This window comes from Diadema antillarum, unplaced genomic scaffold (genome assembly GCF_040938485.1).
Source record: "Diadema antillarum isolate AM-2024a unplaced genomic scaffold, OU_Dant_1.0 scf00000162, whole genome shotgun sequence".
Taxonomy (NCBI): domain Eukaryota; kingdom Metazoa; phylum Echinodermata; class Echinoidea; order Diadematoida; family Diadematidae; genus Diadema; species Diadema antillarum.
The window spans coordinates 538,832-561,832 of NW_027271051.1; the positions used below are offsets into that span (position 1 = coordinate 538,832).

A 23,001-nucleotide genomic window follows, 5' to 3' on the forward strand; every position below is an offset into this window, starting at 1 on the left:
GCAGTGTACAATAGAACCAGATTTTTTTTTTTTTTTTTAAGTGCATGAAACTTTTGCTAAAGCCAAGATTCTCAAAAGTGAAATGCAAAAAGTTTTTTTGTCTACACAATCCAGTACATGTTGTACACTCAAAATTTGTTCATGCTGTGAAAATTTCTGGTTTTACCATAGTTGTCAGATTCGCTTGCATTTTGTGGTGGAAGTTTCCCTTTTGTTTTACACTTGTGTCTATGAAGATACAAGATGGATACACATGTAAGGCAGGGCTGCCAACCTTGAGTGAGAGTTTGGCATGAGATGCTGTAATGGAGAGAGGGGGGGGGGGGGGGAGGAGGGAGGGGCTGATGGTGTGGAAAGGGGTTTTCCCCTGCCAAGTCAAAGAGCTTTGGCAGTTATATATTTTAGATAGTGCAATCTGGTACATACCTGTACTTTAATCAGGATTTCGACACATCAGTATCGTACGTAGAGCAGATGCACCTGCGGGAAAATGAGACTTTAAGCTTGGGCATATTGAATCTTTGACATATCAGGGATTTTATTATTATTATTATTATTATTATTATTATTATTATTATTATTATTATTATTATTATTATTATTATTATTATTATTATTATTATTATACCCCTGCCAAACAAAGTTTGAAGGGGGTATATAGGAATCAGCGGACGGTCGGTCGGGCGGTCGGTCGGGCGGTCGGGCGGGCGGTCGGGCGGTCGGTCGGGCGGTCGGGCGGTCGGTCCGTTGCAAATCTTGCGTCGCGAACTACTTCCTCAGTTTTCAACCAATTCCCATAAAACTTGGCACAGATGTGTGCCTTGGGTTGTAGATGTGCAAGACGTATTTTTTGACAGTACCCAAAAGTACGTTGCCATGGTAACGGCATATTATGGGCAAAAATGGGTACAAATCTTGCGTCACGAACTCCTCCCACAGTTTTTGATCAATTTTTATGAAATTAGGTACAGATGTTCATCTGAATATGTTAATGTGCAAGACACATATTTCCGCAGTGGCAAAAAGTGCGTTGCCATGGTAACGGCATGTTATTGGTAAAATATAGGGCAAAATGCTTCATGGCAAAACTGCTTCATCAGTGTTCTTCCAATTCTCATGGAATTCATATTGAATGTTTGTCTTAGGATATAGGTCAGCATGACACATTTCTTGACAGTGACAAAAAGTATGTTGCCATGGTAACAGCTCACATATTATGAGCCAAAATGATGGAAAATTTTGTGTTGCAAACTACTTCCTCAGTTTTTGCCCAATTTCCATGAAACTTGGTACAGATGTGTGCCTTTGGTTGTAGATGTGCAAGACGCATTTTTTGACAGTACCCGAAAGTACGTTGCCATGGTAACGGCATATTAATGGCAGAAGATCAAGGAAAGATCTTGCGGATTTAACTACTTCCTCAGTTTTTTGACCAATGCTTATGAAATGTGGCACACACAATAGTCTTGGTGGGAAGATGTGGAAGACATATTTTTCGGATGTGTCGGAAGCTGCGTTGCCATGGTAACGGCATATAAATGGCCGAAGATCAAGGAAAGATCTTGCAGATTGAACTACTTCCTCTGTATTCGACTGAAGCTCATGAAATGTGGCACACACACTGGTCTTGGTGGGAAGATGTGCAAGACATATTTTTTGGACGTGTCAGAAGCTGCGTTGCCATGGTAACGGCATATTAATGGCGGAAGATCAAGGAAAGATCTTGTGGATTGAACTACTTCCTCAGTTTTTGACAAAAGCTTATGAAATGTGGCACACACAATAGTCTTGGTGGGAAGATGTGCAAGACATATTTTTCGGATGTGTCGGAAGCTGCGTTGCCATGGTAACGGCATTTAAATGGCAGAAGATCAAGGAAAGATCATTCCTTGGGTAAGACTGTCGTCACGGGGCGGGGGTATTAATCACCTTAAGTGATATTTCTAGTTATTATTATTATTATTATTATTATTATTTCGTTTTATTTATACAGGGTGGCCCCGTCAGTAAATCAAGTACTGTTTTCCAGGGGGCCCTGTAAACACATACATGCAAGGTAACAATCACAACAAATAACATGAACATAACACAATAGGTCGTACGTCATGCAGAACAGAACTTTTCATAAAAATGAGAAAACGAGACATTTGATTTTTTTTTTTGTTACCTTATATTATTCGGGTTTAGCATGATAATTTGTTTATCAGAGTGAGACTGTTAGAGTTTAATGAATGGCATGATTTACGCTAATATCGCATAAGAGTCGGCGGCCCTGTGTATGTATTTGTATGGGGGGGAGGCAAATGTTAGACAAACAAATGAATGAAAAACAGTCTCTTTAGTCTGTTGTAACAATACTACACACACGTCACACACACACAGATAAGCAGCACTATCAATTACCTTTTATGATTTGACAGTTTAGTAAATTTTCCTAATTGTTCAAGTTATTTCTTTAGAAATTTTCTGTCAATTTTTGTATATCAAACTATAGAGGTATGTTAATTATTCTATTCATGATTTGTGAGCTTCATCGCAGCGCCTTTTCTGCATGAGAAAATTTTTGCTTTCGAAGTTCTAAAGTGATCATGTTGGATACAGATTTTGTCAGAAAGAGTAATAGATACATCACAGGCGGAACAGCAGACCTTTTTTCCAGGTCTGTACAATGAAGTGGCATGGATAGCTTGTGTGATCACTGGTATTTCCTACTTGGAAGATTAGGAGAGAACCTACTTTAAAGATTTGAGTAATATTCCTAAAATTACAGAACAGATATTAATGTGCTAGAAAGCCTGCTATGTCTGCTTGATTCTACTTGCCTAATGGCATTTTATCCTCTGTGATTTTTCTGTTTCCTGTACAGGATCAAGCACTAAATATGACACTGAATCATCAAGATCCATCACCGGGAAGCAAGTGGCCTGTAGCGGTGTGATATCGGACTGAAACAGGCATTCAGATGCAGTCAACAAAGGTTGGTACAGAGAGAAATGTTTGTGTATTTGTTTGTGAATTTATTTGCTTGTATGTTTGTTTGTCAATGATGAACATGGTGTTCCTCATAATTATTATGACAGATTGTACTTACATGAAACCATATCTTCTCATGCAATACACACTCTGCATATATGTGATACTTTCCATTCCTGAAATGAAATCTCTTCTCGTATTTTGCCACAGCTTCACTTACCGCTATATACTTCAGTATGATTTCTGTGCATTTTCCTATGAATATGCTCATTTAATTTGTACGTGGGAATATGTCAAATAGGCATTATAAAGGTTATCCGGTTCAAACCAGGTGGAAGATAAATTTGTAGCTCCTTTAGGCTTGGCTAAGACTGGAATATGCAAGAGATTTACACAGTGTAATTATCAGATCATGAGAGAGTTCTTGCTGCTGGTAGATAATTTATTTGGATAGTGTGACATAATTTATGGCAGTACCTGATATTGCCCTTTAAGTTCATATAATATGCCTGCAAAGATGCTGGTAGACACACTCTCAGTGGCTAGCCCTACACAAGGTATTATCTAGTTAACCAGTAATTGGCTCCATGACTTCTAGTAGTGTGGGGTGCGCCAAAGGGTTGGTAAATGTTTGTTTTATATACAAAAAAAAAAATAATTTTCATCACCCAGTTCATACCTAAGTTAGGTATGAACTGGGTGATGAAAAGTAAGGTCACATTCCTACTCTGAAGGAAGATTTTTTTTTTCATCTGAACACAATATTGCAATTGGTTTATGGCAGTCAAATACAAAATCATGTCAGTTGGTGGGATCATCCATTTATTGCTGACGTTTAACATGGGTGTTTCTTGGAGTTGACCCGTTGAGGACGGGCTGATTTTGCTACAACACGCATTTCCAATAGACACCTGCCCGAGTATACTTGGGACTCATCTTTAACTGCTTAAAATCGGTATGTGTCCATTTTGTAAAATATGTTATGATTCCTATAATAGTTGATAAGTGTGTATAATTTTTCTTTCAAATTTTTGGCATGTTTTCTCCAAATTTGATGTCATCAGTGTCATTTCACGGACATCCTATTCTGTCAAGAATTAAAAGTGACCTTTATCATCGACAACATCTTTCTCACACAGATAGATTAGTAGGGTATGAAGTGATAAATAAATTGTGAGACAGATGTCATTGACTTTATATTCACCTGTAAATTTAAAGGAATCAGTATACCACATTGTGTTTTAATCTCAGGATTCTGATTATGGAGAACCTGAAGTACCTAAGCAGGCTAAGCTGGAGATATCATGAGGTAAAATATAGCTCAATCGACATAGGGGTATTTATTGTTTGTGTGGGGAAAGCAATTTCTACTTTTTTGTTTCTTGGAAGGAGTATGCCATACGTGTAAAAAGGAAACTCCATCGTGCGGTTCTTCTGAGCAGCGTACATGTTCGGGTGTCTGCTGTCAGTGCTACTAAAAATTGGGGCAGGGGTATCGCATTGCAGAACTCCCCACATAATTGATAGCATCCAGGCAGCTCAAAAATGCTGCCCTTTTCATTCACTGTCAACCAGGAGCTAGCTGGAAGGAATGCTTCGGTATTTACACTTCACTAGAGAGCTTTGGGCTGCATTAAAGTTCTTTGTACTCTTGAGGCTTGGTTGCATTTTCATGGCTCTTGAGATAGCAACATCCGATATCGCACTGAAATGAGGAAGAATAAAGAAATGAACAGTTCATTCCTGAAAAACAAAAGATTGATTGTACATGGGAGCATGCATCCTAGCATCCTGTGGCAACCAAAAAAAAAAAAAAAAAGAGAATTGGTCAAACCACATTGACAGCTTGAATTGGAGAGGATATTTTATCAAAAGTTGCCAGTAAAGTACTCATGCAAGCCCAGGCAGATATAAATCTGGAATCCATGCCCTGTGCAAAAATTACTTGATTTTTCATAAGGGGACAACTCTATACCATCGATGGGTAGCTGGACATCTTGTGAGCAGAAGTTTGCAGTCTTTCTAAGGCACTCATAATGCAAACTATTCATATGCATATGTGCATAGATGTGCGTATTTCATACATGTAGGCCTACTAGTATTCCACCTGTTGAGAGGCAGAAAGCTTGATTTGTGGGTCAGGCATCTGCTCTGAGGGGGAAGTGGTTAATGCCAGGATGACTGATGGCAGTGGCTCCCAAAAGGAAGTGCATCCATTCTAAGGAGACAGTCATGATGGACGCCCTTGCCTTGAACTGACTTCACCTGGGTTAACGATTTACCGAGATCCAACCTGCGCTTGTTACTGCAAAACTGCGGTCCATGCAAATCTGTGGCCACTGAGGTACATTTTATGATGCCTCGTATCAGGAGCCTACCAAATGCACTGGTAGCCAGTGTTCATCATTTATTAAACATTTGAGATTAAGATATGCGTTTTTATCACTCGTTGCAAGTGTTATCACCAATTCTAGTATCAGCTGAATTAAAGTAAACTTTGAAGTGCCATTGTGTATAGTTTTACTGTCTTGAACATTGATAGTCATCAAATATTCACATTTGACCTCTTAAAAGTGTAGTAATGGGTGCAAATATTTGGCTACAAATACCTAACTGACGCTGGATGTAAATTTATGATTTTTATTGTAGTCATAACCTTATGGCCAAAATATTAGATGGTCCACAACCTAATTGCTGCACCACAAAGATCAGAATCCCAACAGCATTCCACTGAGTACTTTAAAGCACCTTTGACCAATGACTCGGAGCAGACCTCAGTGTTGGATTTCCTTAAAGCCGACCGTTATTAACTCAATTTAATTAAAGGCACATGTGTCAGACATATATCAAAAGATAAAGAAGGTCATCACTATTGATATCTGTGTGTCCAATTGAAAATGTGTACATTAAAATGTACACATGTAGCAAGAGGTGTTTTTTAATGAATAGATATAAAAATTCTGTTAACCCTCTCCCCATCAGATTTAGAAAATGAATACTTTAAACATGGCTCGACACTAACTTTTTTGTTTGGTGGCCCGATGGGGCCACCAAAATCCTAAATTTCAAATTTTTGGTGGCCCGAGAGAAAAATTTGGTTTCCCGAAAAAAACCCAATAAAAAACGTTAAAAGTCCTTTTTTTTAAAATGAGTCAAATATTTAAGTTTTATGATAGTAAGAATTAGAAGTTGGACATATCTACTCATAAATAAACTTCAACAAACTTGCAACACTCACTCTCATGCACTCATTCAGTCCTTTTCATCCATCCTTTAAACAAATTTAACTACTAATTTCCGGTGCAAAAAGTTACAAATTTATTGACATACTTTTCAAAAAATTCTGGTGGCCCGAGGCGGGCCACCAAATTTGCCCTTTTTTGAAATATGGTGGCCCGACTTTCATTTTTGGTGGCCCTGGGCCACCGGGCCACCGTTAGTGTCGAGCCCTGCTTTAAATCACACAGTAGCTTCCAATAGCCAATGAGTTAACTTCCATTGTGTGTCAAGCAGTGTTTATCTGTGCTGACTGTCCATTTCCCTTCCAATTTGAAGAGATAATGAAGCGTCTGGTGTATCAGCTGACCTTCCTTATCCTTAACAAGGAAACCCAAATTTACAAAGCAGCTCTGCGAGTGTAATTAACTTGTATCAGCAATTAATCCTGTCAAACTCACACCAGAACGGATCTCTCAATTCTTATCTTGTCCCAAGCCATGATGGAAGCCTTAATCAGAGGTCATTTAGAGACTTACATTGTTTATGTCAACTATCCTTCACGAGGTGTTGGCAAGATAGTCATGCATTGTATCATGTTATATTAATCCCATCTCCTGATTAAGCATACGTGACAAACCGCGATTAGGGATTCTTCTCCATTTGTTTCATATCATTTAAAGTAGATAGAGTATTTCAACATATTTGAGACGTCAGTTGTGTCATTGAAGGCATTTGATTTGAATTTAATTTGATTGGATAATCAGTGATCTTTAATCATTGCAATGCCACTCTCCCTCACATCCTACAAACTGTATATGCTGTCATATTGTTAGACACAACAAATTTTACATGTGGTCATTACCCCAGTCAGTACAGTTTTCAACCTCTGAATCTTATGTACATGATGTGCACCAGTACTTTGCATTTTGTTTGCCATTTCATATTAAAAACCTATATTGTAATATATTTAACAGTACACAATGCCAGTGTTGTAACTTTCATTTATCTAATCATATCTAGATGCTTTTATTAGTCCAGATTGTGAGCTTCCCTTGAGAATATGTATTTGAATTACCACATGCCATTCAATTTAGATTACAGCTTTATGTGCTTTAGTCCAGAACGTGATATAAACTGAGGTCACTATGAGGTCACATTTTGGAGCATGGTGTGATCAAAAAGAAGTCGTTTACCTTTCCCACATTAAATAATAATATATGGCGTGACTTATACATTTGTGCCTCAGTAGCAAGCTTATTCTTATCATCTGAAATGCCCTAACAGAGATGGACTTCAACCCTGTCTGGTAAAAAGGGATAAAAAAATATCTATCGTTGTTTTGTTCCCTTTGATAAGGGAGTCCACTGGAGGGCATACATTTGTGTGAATACACTAGATGATTGTATCAATTTGGTATCGTCTCAAAGAGCATAAAAGGTATATAACTTGCAGGTAATTAGTTCCACCTGTTACCTGTTATAACCCCCCCCCCCCCCCCCCAAACAAAGTTTACATACTCTACAGTCATCTTTGGACCCCGGGTTGACATGTTAATCCCCATCTAGACCCACATACACTTCTGTGATTTTTTTCTGCTGTATCTGTTTCTAATTGTTTTTCTAAGGCGTCATTTTATTTCATTGGGAGGAGTAAAACATTTGCTATCATTTAAAGCTCTTTGCTGTTTATTATCATATCATTCTTATTTTCTGTTGCATTTAATTTCAAAAGGGCTCCTCATAATTATCAGCCTTTTAACTTCGTAATAAACTGACCATACACTTTATGATATTACAGTTACTTTTTCTTCTGAAATTGGCAACTATAAGTTAATTTCTCTCAGATATTGTATAGATTTAATGAATTAAGCAATTCCATCTAATCTTTCCCCAAGTATAAGAAATGTAGTGAAATTCAGAGGTGTCAATTTGTTGATAAAAATTGAGAAGATAATCTCTGAGGCAGAATCCCCCGGGACAAGGTGGGTTAGATATATAGATCCAGAGATGCATGTAATTGAGACATGTATTCACCAGTGAGATGAATCTTTGAACAGCAGGAATCACACTGTGCACATCACTGGGTAGGGAAAACACCCTCTGTGATAACAGTATTCATTCGCTCCCTTCATGGCATCCCGCTGCGAGTCAGGGTTCTCTTCCCGTCATAAAAGAGTACTAGATCTCTCTTGCTACCCAAACTTTGGGGGATCTCTAATATAATTTGGCTCGTTTTATCATAAATTGGCAGTTTGTGGGGTAGACATTGTGGATCTTGATCTCTTCATTCTTCGCAAGAAGTACATCGTAAACCCTTTTGAAATGCTCTATGTGACTTTAAACTCAATGTATACCAAACTTAACATACTGATTTGCTTCATAGAAAAGTGCCATGCACATCTTGAATGATCTCAATATCATTTTAATGATTGATAGTACTAAAAATGAGAATAAATATAGCATATTATGGTCATGGCAGAAGTAGTTCTGATAATGATTGTAATATTGGTAGTCATTCAAAAAATGAAGAAAAAAATGTGGACACTATTTGTATGAAAACCATTAACTGTTTTCATAAAATGTATATATCTGTTACCTTCAAAACTAAGTAGGTGTATTAAGGTATTTCATTATGCATGGCCAAAATTATATTTTCTCTGATCAGTTTCGTGAAGAGGTTTTCTTCTCTTTGTTGACAAGGTATCGTTTCCTGTATCGGTGAACGATTTGTTGAATACTGACACTCCAAATGGTTTCCTTTTCACTTCCACGGTCTGTATTTCCATGTCTAAATTCCTATTCTTTGCTGGTCTGTGAACAAAATTGAAAAGCTCTCTTCGACTGCACCATTCACCCCGGGGATGAAAAGCAATCACAGGGGAGCACTTTTTCATTTTTAATCATCGAAATTAATCTGGCAGTAAGGAAGAAACTGCCAAGGGGTACAAATTTCATGCTGAAGAACCCTTTTTCCACGCCATTGTCCTCCTTCCGACGGCATACGTGTCCCTTTAAGGCAAGAAGGTAGCCTAAACCGTCTCTTCAAATGTCACATTAGTGAGAACAGGGAGAATAGCTGCCAGGCAATGACAAGGGACTAGTCTGACCTAGACTTGACCCCCTGCAGCCGTCGGTACCTGGGATTTCGCTAAGAATCGGAATATTGCTGGGATATATGTAAAGGGAGCACAGACTACAATTAAGATGCATTTCTTTTAAACCATTTTGTGTGGTGCACTACGAGTACTTGCATATTTCTCTGTGAGCATTACTTATCTGTTAATTCCTCCTTGCTTTTTCCTGCATTAATGTGTTTTAGAAGTTTCATTAATTTGTAATTTCAGTGTTTGGTGGTATGACACATTATCATACATCATGTTGGTTTTTATCTTATTTTTTATTTCATCTCACATACCACAGAACTAAAGTGAATATAGTAAACACAAAGAGTTGTGACATTTCTGTCACATTTCTTGATATCATTATACTTCTTTGTTACCACATGAAGTTCTGATTTTCCGTATTCTAAAACATTTACAGAGTGTAACACTTATTTTAGGTAATTTCTCCTTTAAAGGGACTATATAGTATTTGTTGAGGTGAGGATTTACATGTAGCTTTGAACATTTTGCGAGATATTTAGAAAGCACTCTTTGAAATGTTACAGAGCATACAATTTTGAGGGAAATTGGAATTTCATTTGATGAAAATCTGTTTTGAAATGACTGAGATATCCAAAAATAACGTAAAACAAAGAGATTCTAATGAAAGTCACGGCCTGTCGCATTTTATTAGGATTGCTTTTTTGGATATCTCAGCCATTTCAAGACCAATTTTCACAACCAAATAAACTGTGAATTCCTCTATGAATTGCATTTTTTTTTCATATGAGGTTTCTCATCATCTCACAAACACACACACAAAAGATGAAAACTCTCATCCCTATCTGAACCAAAACTATGCATCCCTTTAAGATTCAATTCAATTCAATTCAATCATAGTTTATTTCCAATCATCGAAAATCAAAAAACATAGTACAAAGTATACATGTGATGAAATATTGTTCAAACGTTTGCATAAGATTCATGTAATATATATACGAGACAAATTATAGAACAACATATAACATGTACAATATTTAGGAAAACACTGTATAAATACTTCGTGGGCGAGCGGAAAATAAATTCGATTATGGAAAATAGTGATCCACTAAAAAGCATAGCTTGTCGGACGTGGATCGCTAGACAAATAATGAGTAAATTATATACTATTCTATAACAATATACATATAATTATTTTGAGATACACCGGTTGGGAAAAAATATAGAATACCAATGCTAGTGCCCGGACAGGGCACTAGATGACTGGAACAGGGCACAAGATGACTGGAACAAATTTTGCAATATGATATAAGGAGACAAAATAAAAGAGAGAAGAGAATACAAATAAAGTCAACTGGATTAAGAGTCATACCCAATCCAATATGCAAGACAAGAATAAACAAATAAAAAGATGCATGCTAATGGACATTAGGAATTGTGAACCTTATTTTATTTTCGGATACATAAACCTTTGCCGTAACAAACCTTATTTCATAGTCAGGCTAACAAACCTTCAGAATAATGAACCTTATTTCATTTTTGGATTTAAAAACCCTTCAGAATAATGAAATTGTGGAGTATTTAACCTCACTTTATTTTTGGAATTATTAACCTGAGGAATAATCTACCTGTGGAATAATGAACTTTTGGAATGATGAGCTGGTATAATGAACCATCAGAATAACAGATCTTCTGAATAGTGAATTGTAACCAGGAATTAGATGTATAGGCCTCGTGACTGTGGCATTATTTTGACTCGACTCTTCATTTACATTTGAATGTGAAAGTTGAAGTCCTAGTACAAAGGTTCTTCATGACTTTATACCAGGTTTTTGTATTTTCTTTGTAGTCAGGCAATCAATATTGATTCTTTTCTCCAACTTGGAACATGTCAAATTTTGTTAACCCATTGAGGATGGTTTTTTTTGCTACAACATGCATTTCCCATAGACCCTTGCCCGAGTATACTCGGGACTCGTCCTCAACGGGTTAAAGTTAAAGGTTTCCAAACAAGACACATCATGTTTACATTTGACCCAAATGGCTTTACATTACAATTCTTTCTCAGCCTCCTTGTGTCATTTTCTCTTTATTGTGGCTATTGATTTTAATGATTTTTTTTAACAACTTTAGTCGAACTTAATAAAAGTCTCCTTTAAGATTAAGTTCTTGACATCAACAATTCTAAACCTCAAAAGCTATTTGCTAAAGAGCCAAATGTTAATTCACAGTTGAGAGAGTCCATTTGTCATTTTATTTTCATTTTCTTCTCTTTCTCTTTTGTGTTCACCAGACCACAGATCATCAGAGTTTTGGTCTGGTCTTTCAGACAAAATGTAACCCCAAGCCTTTTGATGTCCATGTCCCGTTAATCCAATACAGAGATGCCAAGTGATACATTTTGTACTGTTTTTTTTTTTTGGGGGGGGGGGAGGGGGAGGGGGGAGGGGGGAGGGGAGCAAAAATACTGCAGGTTTCACCTTAAATACTATCCTTCCCAGTTTGTATTACTGCACATGTCTGTTGCAGGAAAGGTAAAAAATACTGTTTTTCCACCAGAATATGCCATTTCAGCCCTCAGAGTACTATCATGCTGTTTGCAAGATTGGCATGCTTGCCATTGGGTGTAGGAACCTGGTAATCCCAATCTGGGACATTATCATAATTCAGTGGCAGTATACCCTATGGGTCCAATATTTACTTTATAATGTCTGATATCACTCCTCCTGTGAGGAAGGGCTGTGGTTTTAAGTAGAACATCACCTAGAAGCAATAGACGAGTGTATTTACATACCACAAATTTTCATATGTTTGATCTTCTGTTGTTGTTTTTTTATTCCCGCTCCTTCAATCTACAATCCTCCATCTTCCGTCTGTCTGGATGCGATCCCTTCTCCCAGGCGTCTTGTCTCATTCTCACTCTTGCAATTAGCATGAAGGGGGTAGCATGTTGGCTTGTTAGTTTGCGAGTCCAGAAAGTTCACGCTTGTTCATAAGCTTCCTCCTGGGCAGCTTTCTTTATGGGCTTGGCTGGATTTAATCAGATTTCTGTCTGCTGGCTAGAGGGAATCATATTTTGAACTTCACTGGGAATGCTCTAGTGCGAGTCAAAATGGCCGACATTTTGTTAAAGGACAAGTCCACCTTCATATACATAAGTATTTAGAGAATGCAGCAATATTAGTAGAACACATCAGTGAAAGTTTGAGGAAATTGGGCAATTCGTTCAAAAGTTACAAATATTTTAAGTATCTGCGCAGTCACTGCTGGAAGAGAAGACTACTACAGTGTAGATGTCACATGCGTACAACTATACAAGGAAAATAAAAAGAGAATTTCACAAAACTTTACTTTTGTGAATAAAATGCACATTTCTTTGACTTGCTACTGATGTATGTTTAGGGTAATATCATTCCCCCTGCCTTCTGAAAGAGAGAAGTCGAGTGTTCTTTTGTTATGCGAGAAAAATTGAAATATGTTGAATTTTCTTTCTTCTTTCTTTACATCGTTGTACTCATGTGACATCACAAGCTATAGTAGTCTTTTCATCCAGCCGTGACTGAGCAGAAACTTCAAAAATTCATAACTTTTTAACGGATTGTCCGATTATGCTCAAACTCTCACTGATGTGTTCTACTAACATTGCTGCATTCACTCACCCTACATGTCCATGAAGGTGAACTTGTCCTTTAAAACATATCCCAACTGTGCCTGGTGCATCATAATATAGCAGGATAAAGAATGTAATGTTGCATTGCAGGGAAATGTGTCAAAAGAAAATTTGTAGGAGGAGAAGAGAGAATGCTGTATTATTAGTTTACACAAACTTTCGGGTAAATATTTTGCCAGTTCTCAACCACTGGAAGCAAATGGGAATCACATGAATGCAGTTACTCAAGGGTGAATAGATGAAGCAGTCATGGCATTGTATTCCAATATTGTGCAGTGCACTTGATTTATTGCTTTAGATCAACAACATCAAAGCTTGAAACTTCAAGCAATAGTGTAGTACGTATCCAGTTCTATAAAGACTTTTACCCTTCCATGCCTTGGTAACATGTCCACATCATTGAAAATATGCATAATTATCTAAATCTTAAATGTGTGATTAGGAAGTCACCGTGTAATACATGAAGCATTTCAAAGGAATGCGTTTCATTCATGCAGCATTATTCGTAGAAGACTGTAAAATTGTGTTATCTTGAAGGGAGTTTCTTCATATTTTTTTTTTCGTTGCAAATGACTTCTTTAATGTTTCATCACACTGAGTTCCTTGGATAATGCTTCATGGCAAAGAGTTCCTTTAATAGAATTGTTTGATCGCGAATGTTGGTCGTAGCAGTGGGAGATGCCCTCTCTGTCTTCCAAAACTTGCATCCTTGTCTTTCATTTCCCAGCTTGGTAAATGTTATCTTCTCATCATTCAGGAGTGGAGATGGCTCACGGAGGTCACCAGGGGTCATGTGTCAAGTGAAATGCCATCTTCCATTCCCACAAGCTTCATATTACATGAATCCAGTAGCCATGAACTAGTCTTGAAGCAAGACTTGGTTAGTATTTCATCAACCTAGAAATTTGAGCATCAAGGTAATGCTTGGCACAACTAACCAGATTTATGAATAGTTTTCATAATTTTGAATAGCTAATTGCCTTTTTAATTGAAATTCCTTAAAAATATGCATTGATATACAATGATGTAATGGGAATGAATTGACCAAAGTACACAGGAGGTTTCAGAAAAACATGACATCAAGATAGCATTAGTGTTGTCCTGGAAGATATCATATTTATTTGGATAAATGCAAAAATAAACTATTGAGTTGAGATCTGTCTGTTTTGTGACAAGATGGACAAGCTACTTATTTTGATTTAAGTCATCTCTCCCTCCAGTTGCCAGAAATGTATAATATGGTGCCATCAGCATTTGGAGCTGGCAATGCCAACATTTTCCGGTTACAGCTCGTTATTCCGAAGGTTCGATATTCCGAAGGCTCTTTATTCCTAAGATTCATTATTCGGAAGGTTCGTTGTTCCGAATTTCATTTTCAGATTGACCAATCTTCGGAAAAACGAACCTTCGGAATAATGCCACAAATTTTCGGATTAACGAAACCTTTTTCATTTTTGGATTAACGAACCTGTAGGTATAGGGAATTTGCGTGTTTCGGATTAACGACCCTTCGGAATAACGAACCTTCGGAATAGCGAACCTTCGGAATAACGAACAGCACCCCATTTTCCAGAGCTTGGCCAAATGCGCGGCCGATTTTGGTCCCGCATTTGGCCATTTGCGTGTTTTCAGTGAAATGAAGGCCGGGCTTGACCGCAGCTGAGCCCCAGCCTTTTCACTCACTGTAAATGGGGTCTAGGTCCGCACACTACAGTGAACAGGGTCACACTTTGGTAATCATACAGATTGTTCTGAAATGAACATTTCAGTTCTGAAATGCCATAGCTTTGAAATAAGTAAGTACTGTGAACTGTTTATAAAGCAAGCGATTGAGATACACAAGGCTAGCACTGCCTGTCCAAAACCTTGAGCATTATAAGAGTCCCCTTCAAGGCAGGGGTGCAGATTATCATACCATTGGTGTATTGGTGTAATTAGGGGTTGCTCTTTACCCCTCTAGGTTAGGGACCCTTTTCACATCTATTCTAAGACGTGAAAGGGCAAACGTTACTAAGCGCCTTATGCAGGTGAAGTTTAGGTTAACCGCAGTTAAGATGTTAAGAAGTATCCTTTGTGTGTATGTGTGTGTGTGTGTGTGTGTGTGTGTGTGTATGCAGGTACTGATGATAATTATCTGAACTTCTGTTCAATTGAAGATTTTTTTTTTAACATTTGTAAGTCAGTGAAGTAAAATAAGATCACTGATGATTAAAGTTTTCATGTCTTGATATTTACCAGAGAGTATGTATGGAACACCTGTCTTCCCACCAAGATATTTGGTAGAATGAGTGGAAGAAGTTCAGAATTTTATTTTGAAATATTAATACAACTTGACTTCAAATGCAGACAACAGCATTTTACAGGTTGCACATTTGATTAGTGACATTAATATTGTTTGTGGACTACAAAAGACCTGTGTAAATGAGTTTTGATGCAAGATTATATGTAGAATCATGTTTCCATTCTGTTATATAATAGTATCTCATGGTTTCAGACTGTTAACGTGAAGTCCTTAGGCAAATGTTGGAACCCATTTGTAACTGTCAATTTTTAGTTTTGATTTTCACCTAGCATTCAAAATGTGCAATTGACAATTTACCAAAAGCCAGAATGATTCAGTCTTGAACATGCTCCAACAAAAAGGGAATAAAAAAATAATAGGCATCAGAATTTTTTGATACTGACACTGATTACACTGTTGTTATTGCAGTTGATGAATCAGGTGCTAACACATAGCATTTGTCATGACCACAGTCCATATGTAGGCCTGGGTGTAGTGTTATATGAACTTCATCTATAGTCTGACCTGTTGTTAGGGAACCTAGTTATAATGATCGATGACCTAAAAACTGACAATTACCTTCATAATGTCGGATGTCTTACTCTATCAGGGTACAGAAATAGAGAAATATAAAGAGTTTAGACCTGCAAAATCACCTTTTATTCAAAGGGTTTTGTTATCCGACTTCTTTATGACAAAGTTCTGGCTGTATTGCATGTAGGCAGGCATGCTTTCATACATGGGTTCATTTATTCCTTGAACTTGGTATGATAGGTACAAAGTTTATAAATATCTGATGGAAAGAGTCATGTAATGAACAAACACTCATTTCCGTATCTTAATGATACTATTTATCTTATCGTGGAACATTGAAGTATATTGTCACTAAATATCAAAGTACTAATGAGAGAATTTTGACATGGATGTACTTTGTAACAATTTACAGCATCACATTTTGCAAATATAGGTTTGTAATTGGGGTATCCCCAGTTGTAAGTATGGCGATAGATTTACTTGTCGATATTGATGTCTAGATTGTTTTGAGATAATTGTGTGTGCATGTATGTCTATGTGTGTTCCTTAAGTATTTTTACGGGGATGCAAGTGTTGTAGCAGTTTAGGAGTAGGGGCGGATCCAGGAATTCCGTAAAGAGGGGGCGCATTTACAAAATTAAAGGGGGGGCACACGCACCCCTCCCCCCATTTTTTTCTTTTTATTTCTTTTGTTTAAAAAAAAAATAAAGGGGGGGTGGCATGCGCCGGTTTGCGGTCCTCCCTGGATCCGCCACTGTAGGAGTGACAGTTATTTTCAGAGCAAAACACTCCAGAAGCTTTTAAACACTGCTCATAGCACCTTATTTACCTGGGCAAAAATGGTAACAATCTGTGGTTGTTAATTCTTCCACCAAATCCCGCCTAATGCCTCTTGGAATGAAGAAAGTGGGGGTCCAAGAAAGGGAAAGGGGGTAAGTAGGTATTGTGATGGTAGAGTGGAAAATAGGCTCTGTCTTTTGTTGTGGGTTTGGAGCCAAAGGAGAGAAATCATCAGACCATGATTATGTTGTCAAATTTTATGCTCTAGGAAAGAAAGAAAAAAAAATTACATCTTGATGTTCTATTTATTAGCAGTACTTCATTATGTCTACATGTGTTGTTTGGCAGTAAAATTGTGTGTGCTGAATTATTTCTACCATAACAACCTTGTCAAGGGTTAGAATAGGAATAAAGTTAATTCCTTTTTTTTAATCATTTTTTGTTTGATATAAAAATAGTATGTGTTGAATTATTTCAAATCTAACTATGTTACTATCAGGGTATAGGGCCTAAATCTTAAATTGGACTTTGTGTATTCTTTTCGTGTTCTGTGTTTTCCTGTTTAACTTTTTTTTTTTTTTTTTTTTTTTTGCAGTCGCTAGCATGATATGCAATGCCAAAGAAATTTGCAGATAGTGATGACCTTCCACCATGGGGTCTCTTCACCGTGGTGTATCAACAACATTAATTGAATGTTGTATTTGTTTTGGGCATGATGTGTTATTTCATACATGGATAACCTGTTTTCCAATCAAGATCCAGCACATGATAACTTGCAAATGAAAGATTACCACCATAAAGTCCTGCCTGAATTACCAAAGAACATATGGCAGCACAGTTAATCATTGTTTGGATAAATAGCATTATGTTTTATCTATATACAGAGCAGGTCTGTGGGAAGTGAAAAACATTTCAATCAACAAATTTAATGTGCAGATGCTGTGTAATTACATTTTAAGTGCTTATCTAGTGTAGCAAGTCTGCTGGAGGGGTTAATATGTACATTCAGTCACATGCAAGCTTCATGTGTCTATTTGTTGCGCTTCAGAGTGGAATATTTCTTTACTGAGCAGACTAACCCACTTTGTTGCCTTGGGCGTCTTGTGTTTTCATCAGTAGTGTACTTTAGATTTTTATTATCAATTATGTCTTGATAGTCGGCACATGAAAAAAAAAAAAGAGGCCTGTCTCATCATTCCCACGACTTCCCAAAAGGTTGCACTCATGTTTACCATTTGGATAATGTTCCCTTGGCAAACAATCCCTCTTCATCACGAGAATTTGTTCAGGTAAATCAGGTGAAGTTACGATGCCATTTATTGTCGGGCCTTTTATTGTCAAAGAGGGAGGTACTTCTACTTTGTCGGATTCAGTTCTTTCAGATCTTTTTTTTTTTTTTTTTTTGGCTCATGGTGACACGTGTTTGCTCATCAGACTTCTAAACCGGCTGCCTTACTTGATTCTTAAGAGAGCGAGACCATTAAGAGGGAGAGAAAATTCAACATTGTAGTGATAACCCAATGTGATTGATTGTCATTCATACCAAATCAGGCTGTCCAGTGTAAATAGGGCTGTTCACCATCATGTGTCAGTAAAACAGGTACCACTAACATTTGACTAGTGGTAGTATGCCAAAGTTAGAAATAATTCAAAAGATGGTATTAAATGATGATGGACAGCAGAATTTGGTAAGATAAAGTATAATTCCACTCCATCATCATCTTTGATAAATAAACTCATTTCAAACAAAGAGAATGGTGGATGTTTTATCAAAATCAGACAGTGATATGAAAGCAAAGGCATTTTACAGTTATATAATATATGTTTTTGCTGAACAGTGGTATTGGCCATTGCCATATGCAAATTAGATGACATAATGATAATCACATACAAATATTCTCATGTCACCTCTTACACAAGAATTATGTATTTTGTATACATATTTTGTTTTTGGTAGATAATGTAGCACCCTTTCCATTTTCCTTTTTATGGTCTCCATTGCCAGGTTATCATAATACAACAATAATTGGATGGAAAGTATGAAGTTTTATTTCATGTGTAAAAATGGTATGTAAGGAAAATTTGTGTACAAGCCAACAGGAGACTTGCATGAGTGTTTCACGAAAAACATGATACTTTGCAGTCCCATAACTTTGTTACCGTATTCTATATCTGTTTGTTTCATTTTGCTCTACTGAACTTGAGCATAACATGGAGTGGAATTACACTTTAAATGTCAAGTTGTAAACAAAATACAATGAAATACGTAACTTGAATTAGCTTTAATGATATTGACTTAACAAGTAACTGTCGCATTAACACTAACAAAATTTTTTCCCCTTCTAAAGATGTTACAGAACAAAACAAATGGACAGTTGTGAATATCATATACTTTTTGAATGAATGACACAATTTTAAATTGCAGTGTATGTATGGCCATTGTAGTTAGAAAATAAGGATTGTATTTTCTCCTGATATTTGAAATGTCATTTTTATACGACGTGGATATTAAAAGGAGTCAAAGTTTACAGTTGCAAAACTGCTTCCTAAAGTACTACTGAACCTTTAAGTAGCAAATAGCCAGACAACATCTAGATTTTCTCCACACCTTCCTTATAAGCCTGAACCTACAGTATCAGCAGATGTCGCACAAGGAGACTTCTTGACCCCGGTGAGATTGTGATGAGCACTTTACCATATTATGTTTATGTCTCTGAGGTACGAGATGACGCTGTATATACGCAGCTCGTGCAGCAGGAGAGATGGCTGCCTTTGGCGGTGTACGGTTATTCAAGTCATGGACGAGACACGTCATTAAACCTGCTCTCAGGCAGTTAAAGTACACTCTTCGATCTGCACGGTGCTGACGCAACATTTTACAGCTTTCTTTCCCCTTCCATCTTGAATGTGACTACTGTAGAATTTTTTTAGGCGGAAATATCAGACCAGGTAGGAAGGTGGGAAGAGACCTCCGTGATCAGACTGTTGGGGGCTCAGCCTTGTACTTTTGCAGTAGAGAAATATGTCAAAATAGCTTGAGAAAATCTGGCTAATTACTACAGGTATTCAATGTTATCTGAATAGGAAAGTGCCTCTTTTGAAGATTAAGTATGGCTAATACGGAACTCTTATTTCGTTTTGAAATTGTCTAAATTGTTAGTCTTCAAAAGATTGAAAGTATCAGCCTATCCTTTTCAATTTCCAGTCACTTCAGTTCATTGCATTTCGATGCTCGCAGTAGACTTTTGGAAGTCATAACTTTGTATGGCGAATATTCTCCGTACTTGAGTATGTTCTTTGAAGTACGTGAAGGTATCATTTGTTCTCATGAACCTCTGCTGAAGTCAGCACTTCCTGTCACGATTCTGATTTGGAGCCATGTGGAGCAATGGAAACATGAAAATAAAAGCTTGGTTACTTTGATATATAGACGTAGGAGTCACTGAGAAGTGCCCCAGACAGACCTTCTTGGGAAAACCGACGTTCAGCGTCCTATCAGTACCAGGCTTGTCTGAAGCAGGGGTGGCTGCGATTTTTTAGGGTTGTTCAAAAGAGTAGTGTAGAGTAATTCAATACTTCCATGTTTGTAACATTAGTCTGCAAAGACAACAAGCCCATTCACACACAAGAAATGTGATGCACAATTGCATATGATGTCTTTAATTTAAGAAAATTCCTGATGTTCAGATTGGGCCTTCCTCCCCTTTCAGACCAGAGGGTATGGATTAACAATGTACAAATATGTGACATGTGGATATAAGGTATTTTTATGTGTCTGATTGTGGATTTTGCCTGTATACTGATACATTTTATATCAAAACCATGATTTGAGCATCATTTCGTTTGATCATCTTGTGTTTCTATGATCATCTGTTCATCCTATAAGTGGATGGGGCATATTTGCAAACTACTATGAAACCAACACAAAATTTCTAAACACAACATATGTGTAAAACCTGTGCAAAGTTTGTACTGTGCAAGAGAGAGACTCATACATATTCACGAGCGTCCCATGAAACATTGTAGTGTGTGAGGTCTGAATGCTGCATTGGGATTATCATACAACGGAATAGTCTCATAACAAAATGTGTACACACTGTGTGAACATACAATAACTCAATGTGTCTGAAGGCGTCCCTAGATGGCATGTGTGCAGTTGAGATAATCAGTCCAGAAGTTAGTTGTATGGATTATACAAAGGCGGCAGTCTCCAAACAGTACCATTGTCAAACAATGATTTCATGCGTGCTGACTTTGATAAATGACATTGTATGCATGACAAATCCTTTTATTGCCTTATGCATCTCATTCTTCTCAATGGGGCACAACAAATCTTCACTGTTGGTGAGAAAATTGGTGATGTGTGATTGCATTTCCTGCTCTGAATACACATGGTGCTATAGTATTAGCATTCAATTCAATTCAAACTTTATTTTCATTCTTTAAACAGAATATACAAAGTAATGATACTATAGGAATTGGACATGCATTTTAATAATATACAGGAAGCAAAAGAATAGCTGTAAATGTTCAACCTTTTGGGAAACATATATGTTTGGATTCCATTATTTGTCTTCCTAGGCTTTCTAGGTATTATGAGCCCACTAGAGAAAGAGAGTAAGAGGGATCCCACAGGAGGTGGCACATTGGACAGTGGAGGAAGAATGAAACGGATCTGCCTCTCTTCAAAAACTGTCTATAACCAACCACAAGGGGGCAGACTATCAGTTTCCTTGCTTTGGACCATTTATCGGGTTGTTCGATATCTCCTAGGCGTTATATGCCAACATTACATGTGAAGTGATGAATGGTTTGTCTTTTATGTTCATGCTATTATCATTAATGATTTTATGATGATGATGATTAACACTCTCACCATCATTATCATGATAGTAATGATAATAGTTGTAATGTAATTGTGTTTTATTATTATTATTATTATTATTATTATTATTATTATTATTATTATTGTCAATATTATTATTATTGTTATTGTATCATCTTAATAATCATTGTTATTGTTATTATTGTTATCATTATTATTATATCATCTTTATCATTATTGTTATTGTTGTTATCATTATCATTGTTATTATTATTATTGTTGTTATTATTATTATTATTATTGATATTATTATTAATGTTATCATCATCATCATCATTGGTATCACATTCATCATCATTACAACCATTTTTATTATCATTACAACCATTTTTATTATCATTACTCAATAGACGCTGGAAGAGGAGTATGTGTGGTGTTTTAATGCGTGAGTGGAATATATTATTGAGATTTTGGAACAGTTATTTCAACATTCAGGGAGGAGAATCAAAATGGTACTTTGTCATTTGTGTAAAACAAATGTAATTAATTATGAAGAAGGTCACTGATCTTACTGTAAGATTATTGTTCTCTCTCTCTCTCTCTCTATCTCAAAGAACATATTCTTTTTAGAATTTGCATTTCTGTATTTGAAGTGTTTTCCGTGTCTGAAGCTAGAATTTCGATAACTGTTTTATGAATGAATTTCTCTGATTGTAATGCTAATTACAACTTCAAATGAGAGTTAAGATGAAACATTGAATTTATGCTCAGTATCAGGGCTTGTTAATGGTTGATAATGTCGTATAACTGCATACAACACACACAAAATGAATAAAGGATGAGTCAACTAGTGGCATTCACAGAGTTAATGTTTGACAGGGAAGAGAACCCCTTGAACTGCAAGGTGTGACATTAAAATTGGATTTGCCCAATTACCCCAAGATTAGTCTAGACCCACACATGGTGCCCATCTTCCGCTCGACGCACGCCGACGTTGGAATTAGATTTGCTGCATGCATATACGAGGGGTGCACATACATGCCCACTTGATGCGGAGCGTAATCGTCGCTGAGAATCACACATACTGGATGATTTGCTAATAAGTGAGAGGGGGGAGACGGAGGGCATCCAGCCCATCTCGGACAGGGCTGAAGGATGGGATGGAGTTAGACAAGAGAGATGCATGGAGACTGCCTCATCTCTAGCTGTACCGTATCATCCACAAGACACCCGCATTGGCCACTATGTCGAAAGAGATATGGGAGCGTGGCACACATATACATACACACACATGCACACACACACACACAGAAACTCATTAAATCTGCCAGGAGAATCCATTAGAGGATGGGGAGGGAAATTCCCAATGCACTGAGGGGATATAAATAGTGAGAGAGGAGCTGGCATCAATACATATTTCAATATACGGTGTCATTAATGACACAATCAAAGCTAGACATATCGTGTACATGGGAGATGTCTCCAAACATAACCATTGATGATGAAAACTATAAAATGATAATACTGTAAACACAGAAATTTTTGCAGTACATTAATTTTTGCATTTTTCGTGCTACTTTTGACTAGTGCAAAATCTAAAACCTGTGAAAATATCTTCA

The 23,001-nt window shown here is 37.0% G+C and overlaps 1 protein-coding gene across 1 annotated transcript in view; it reads left to right on the plus strand.

Annotated features, from left to right (window-relative positions):
- The window catches only part of LOC139722277 (tripartite motif-containing protein 2-like), an 89,740-nt gene that overhangs the window by 33,790 nt on the left and 32,949 nt on the right, over window positions 1-23,001 (plus strand). The window contains exon 2 of the mRNA XM_071633585.1: window positions 2,867-2,977. Within this exon, the coding sequence (XP_071489686.1) occupies window positions 2,963-2,977 (15 nt within the window). The 5' untranslated portion in view covers window positions 2,867-2,962. The remainder of the gene's footprint in view (window positions 1-2,866; window positions 2,978-23,001) is intronic.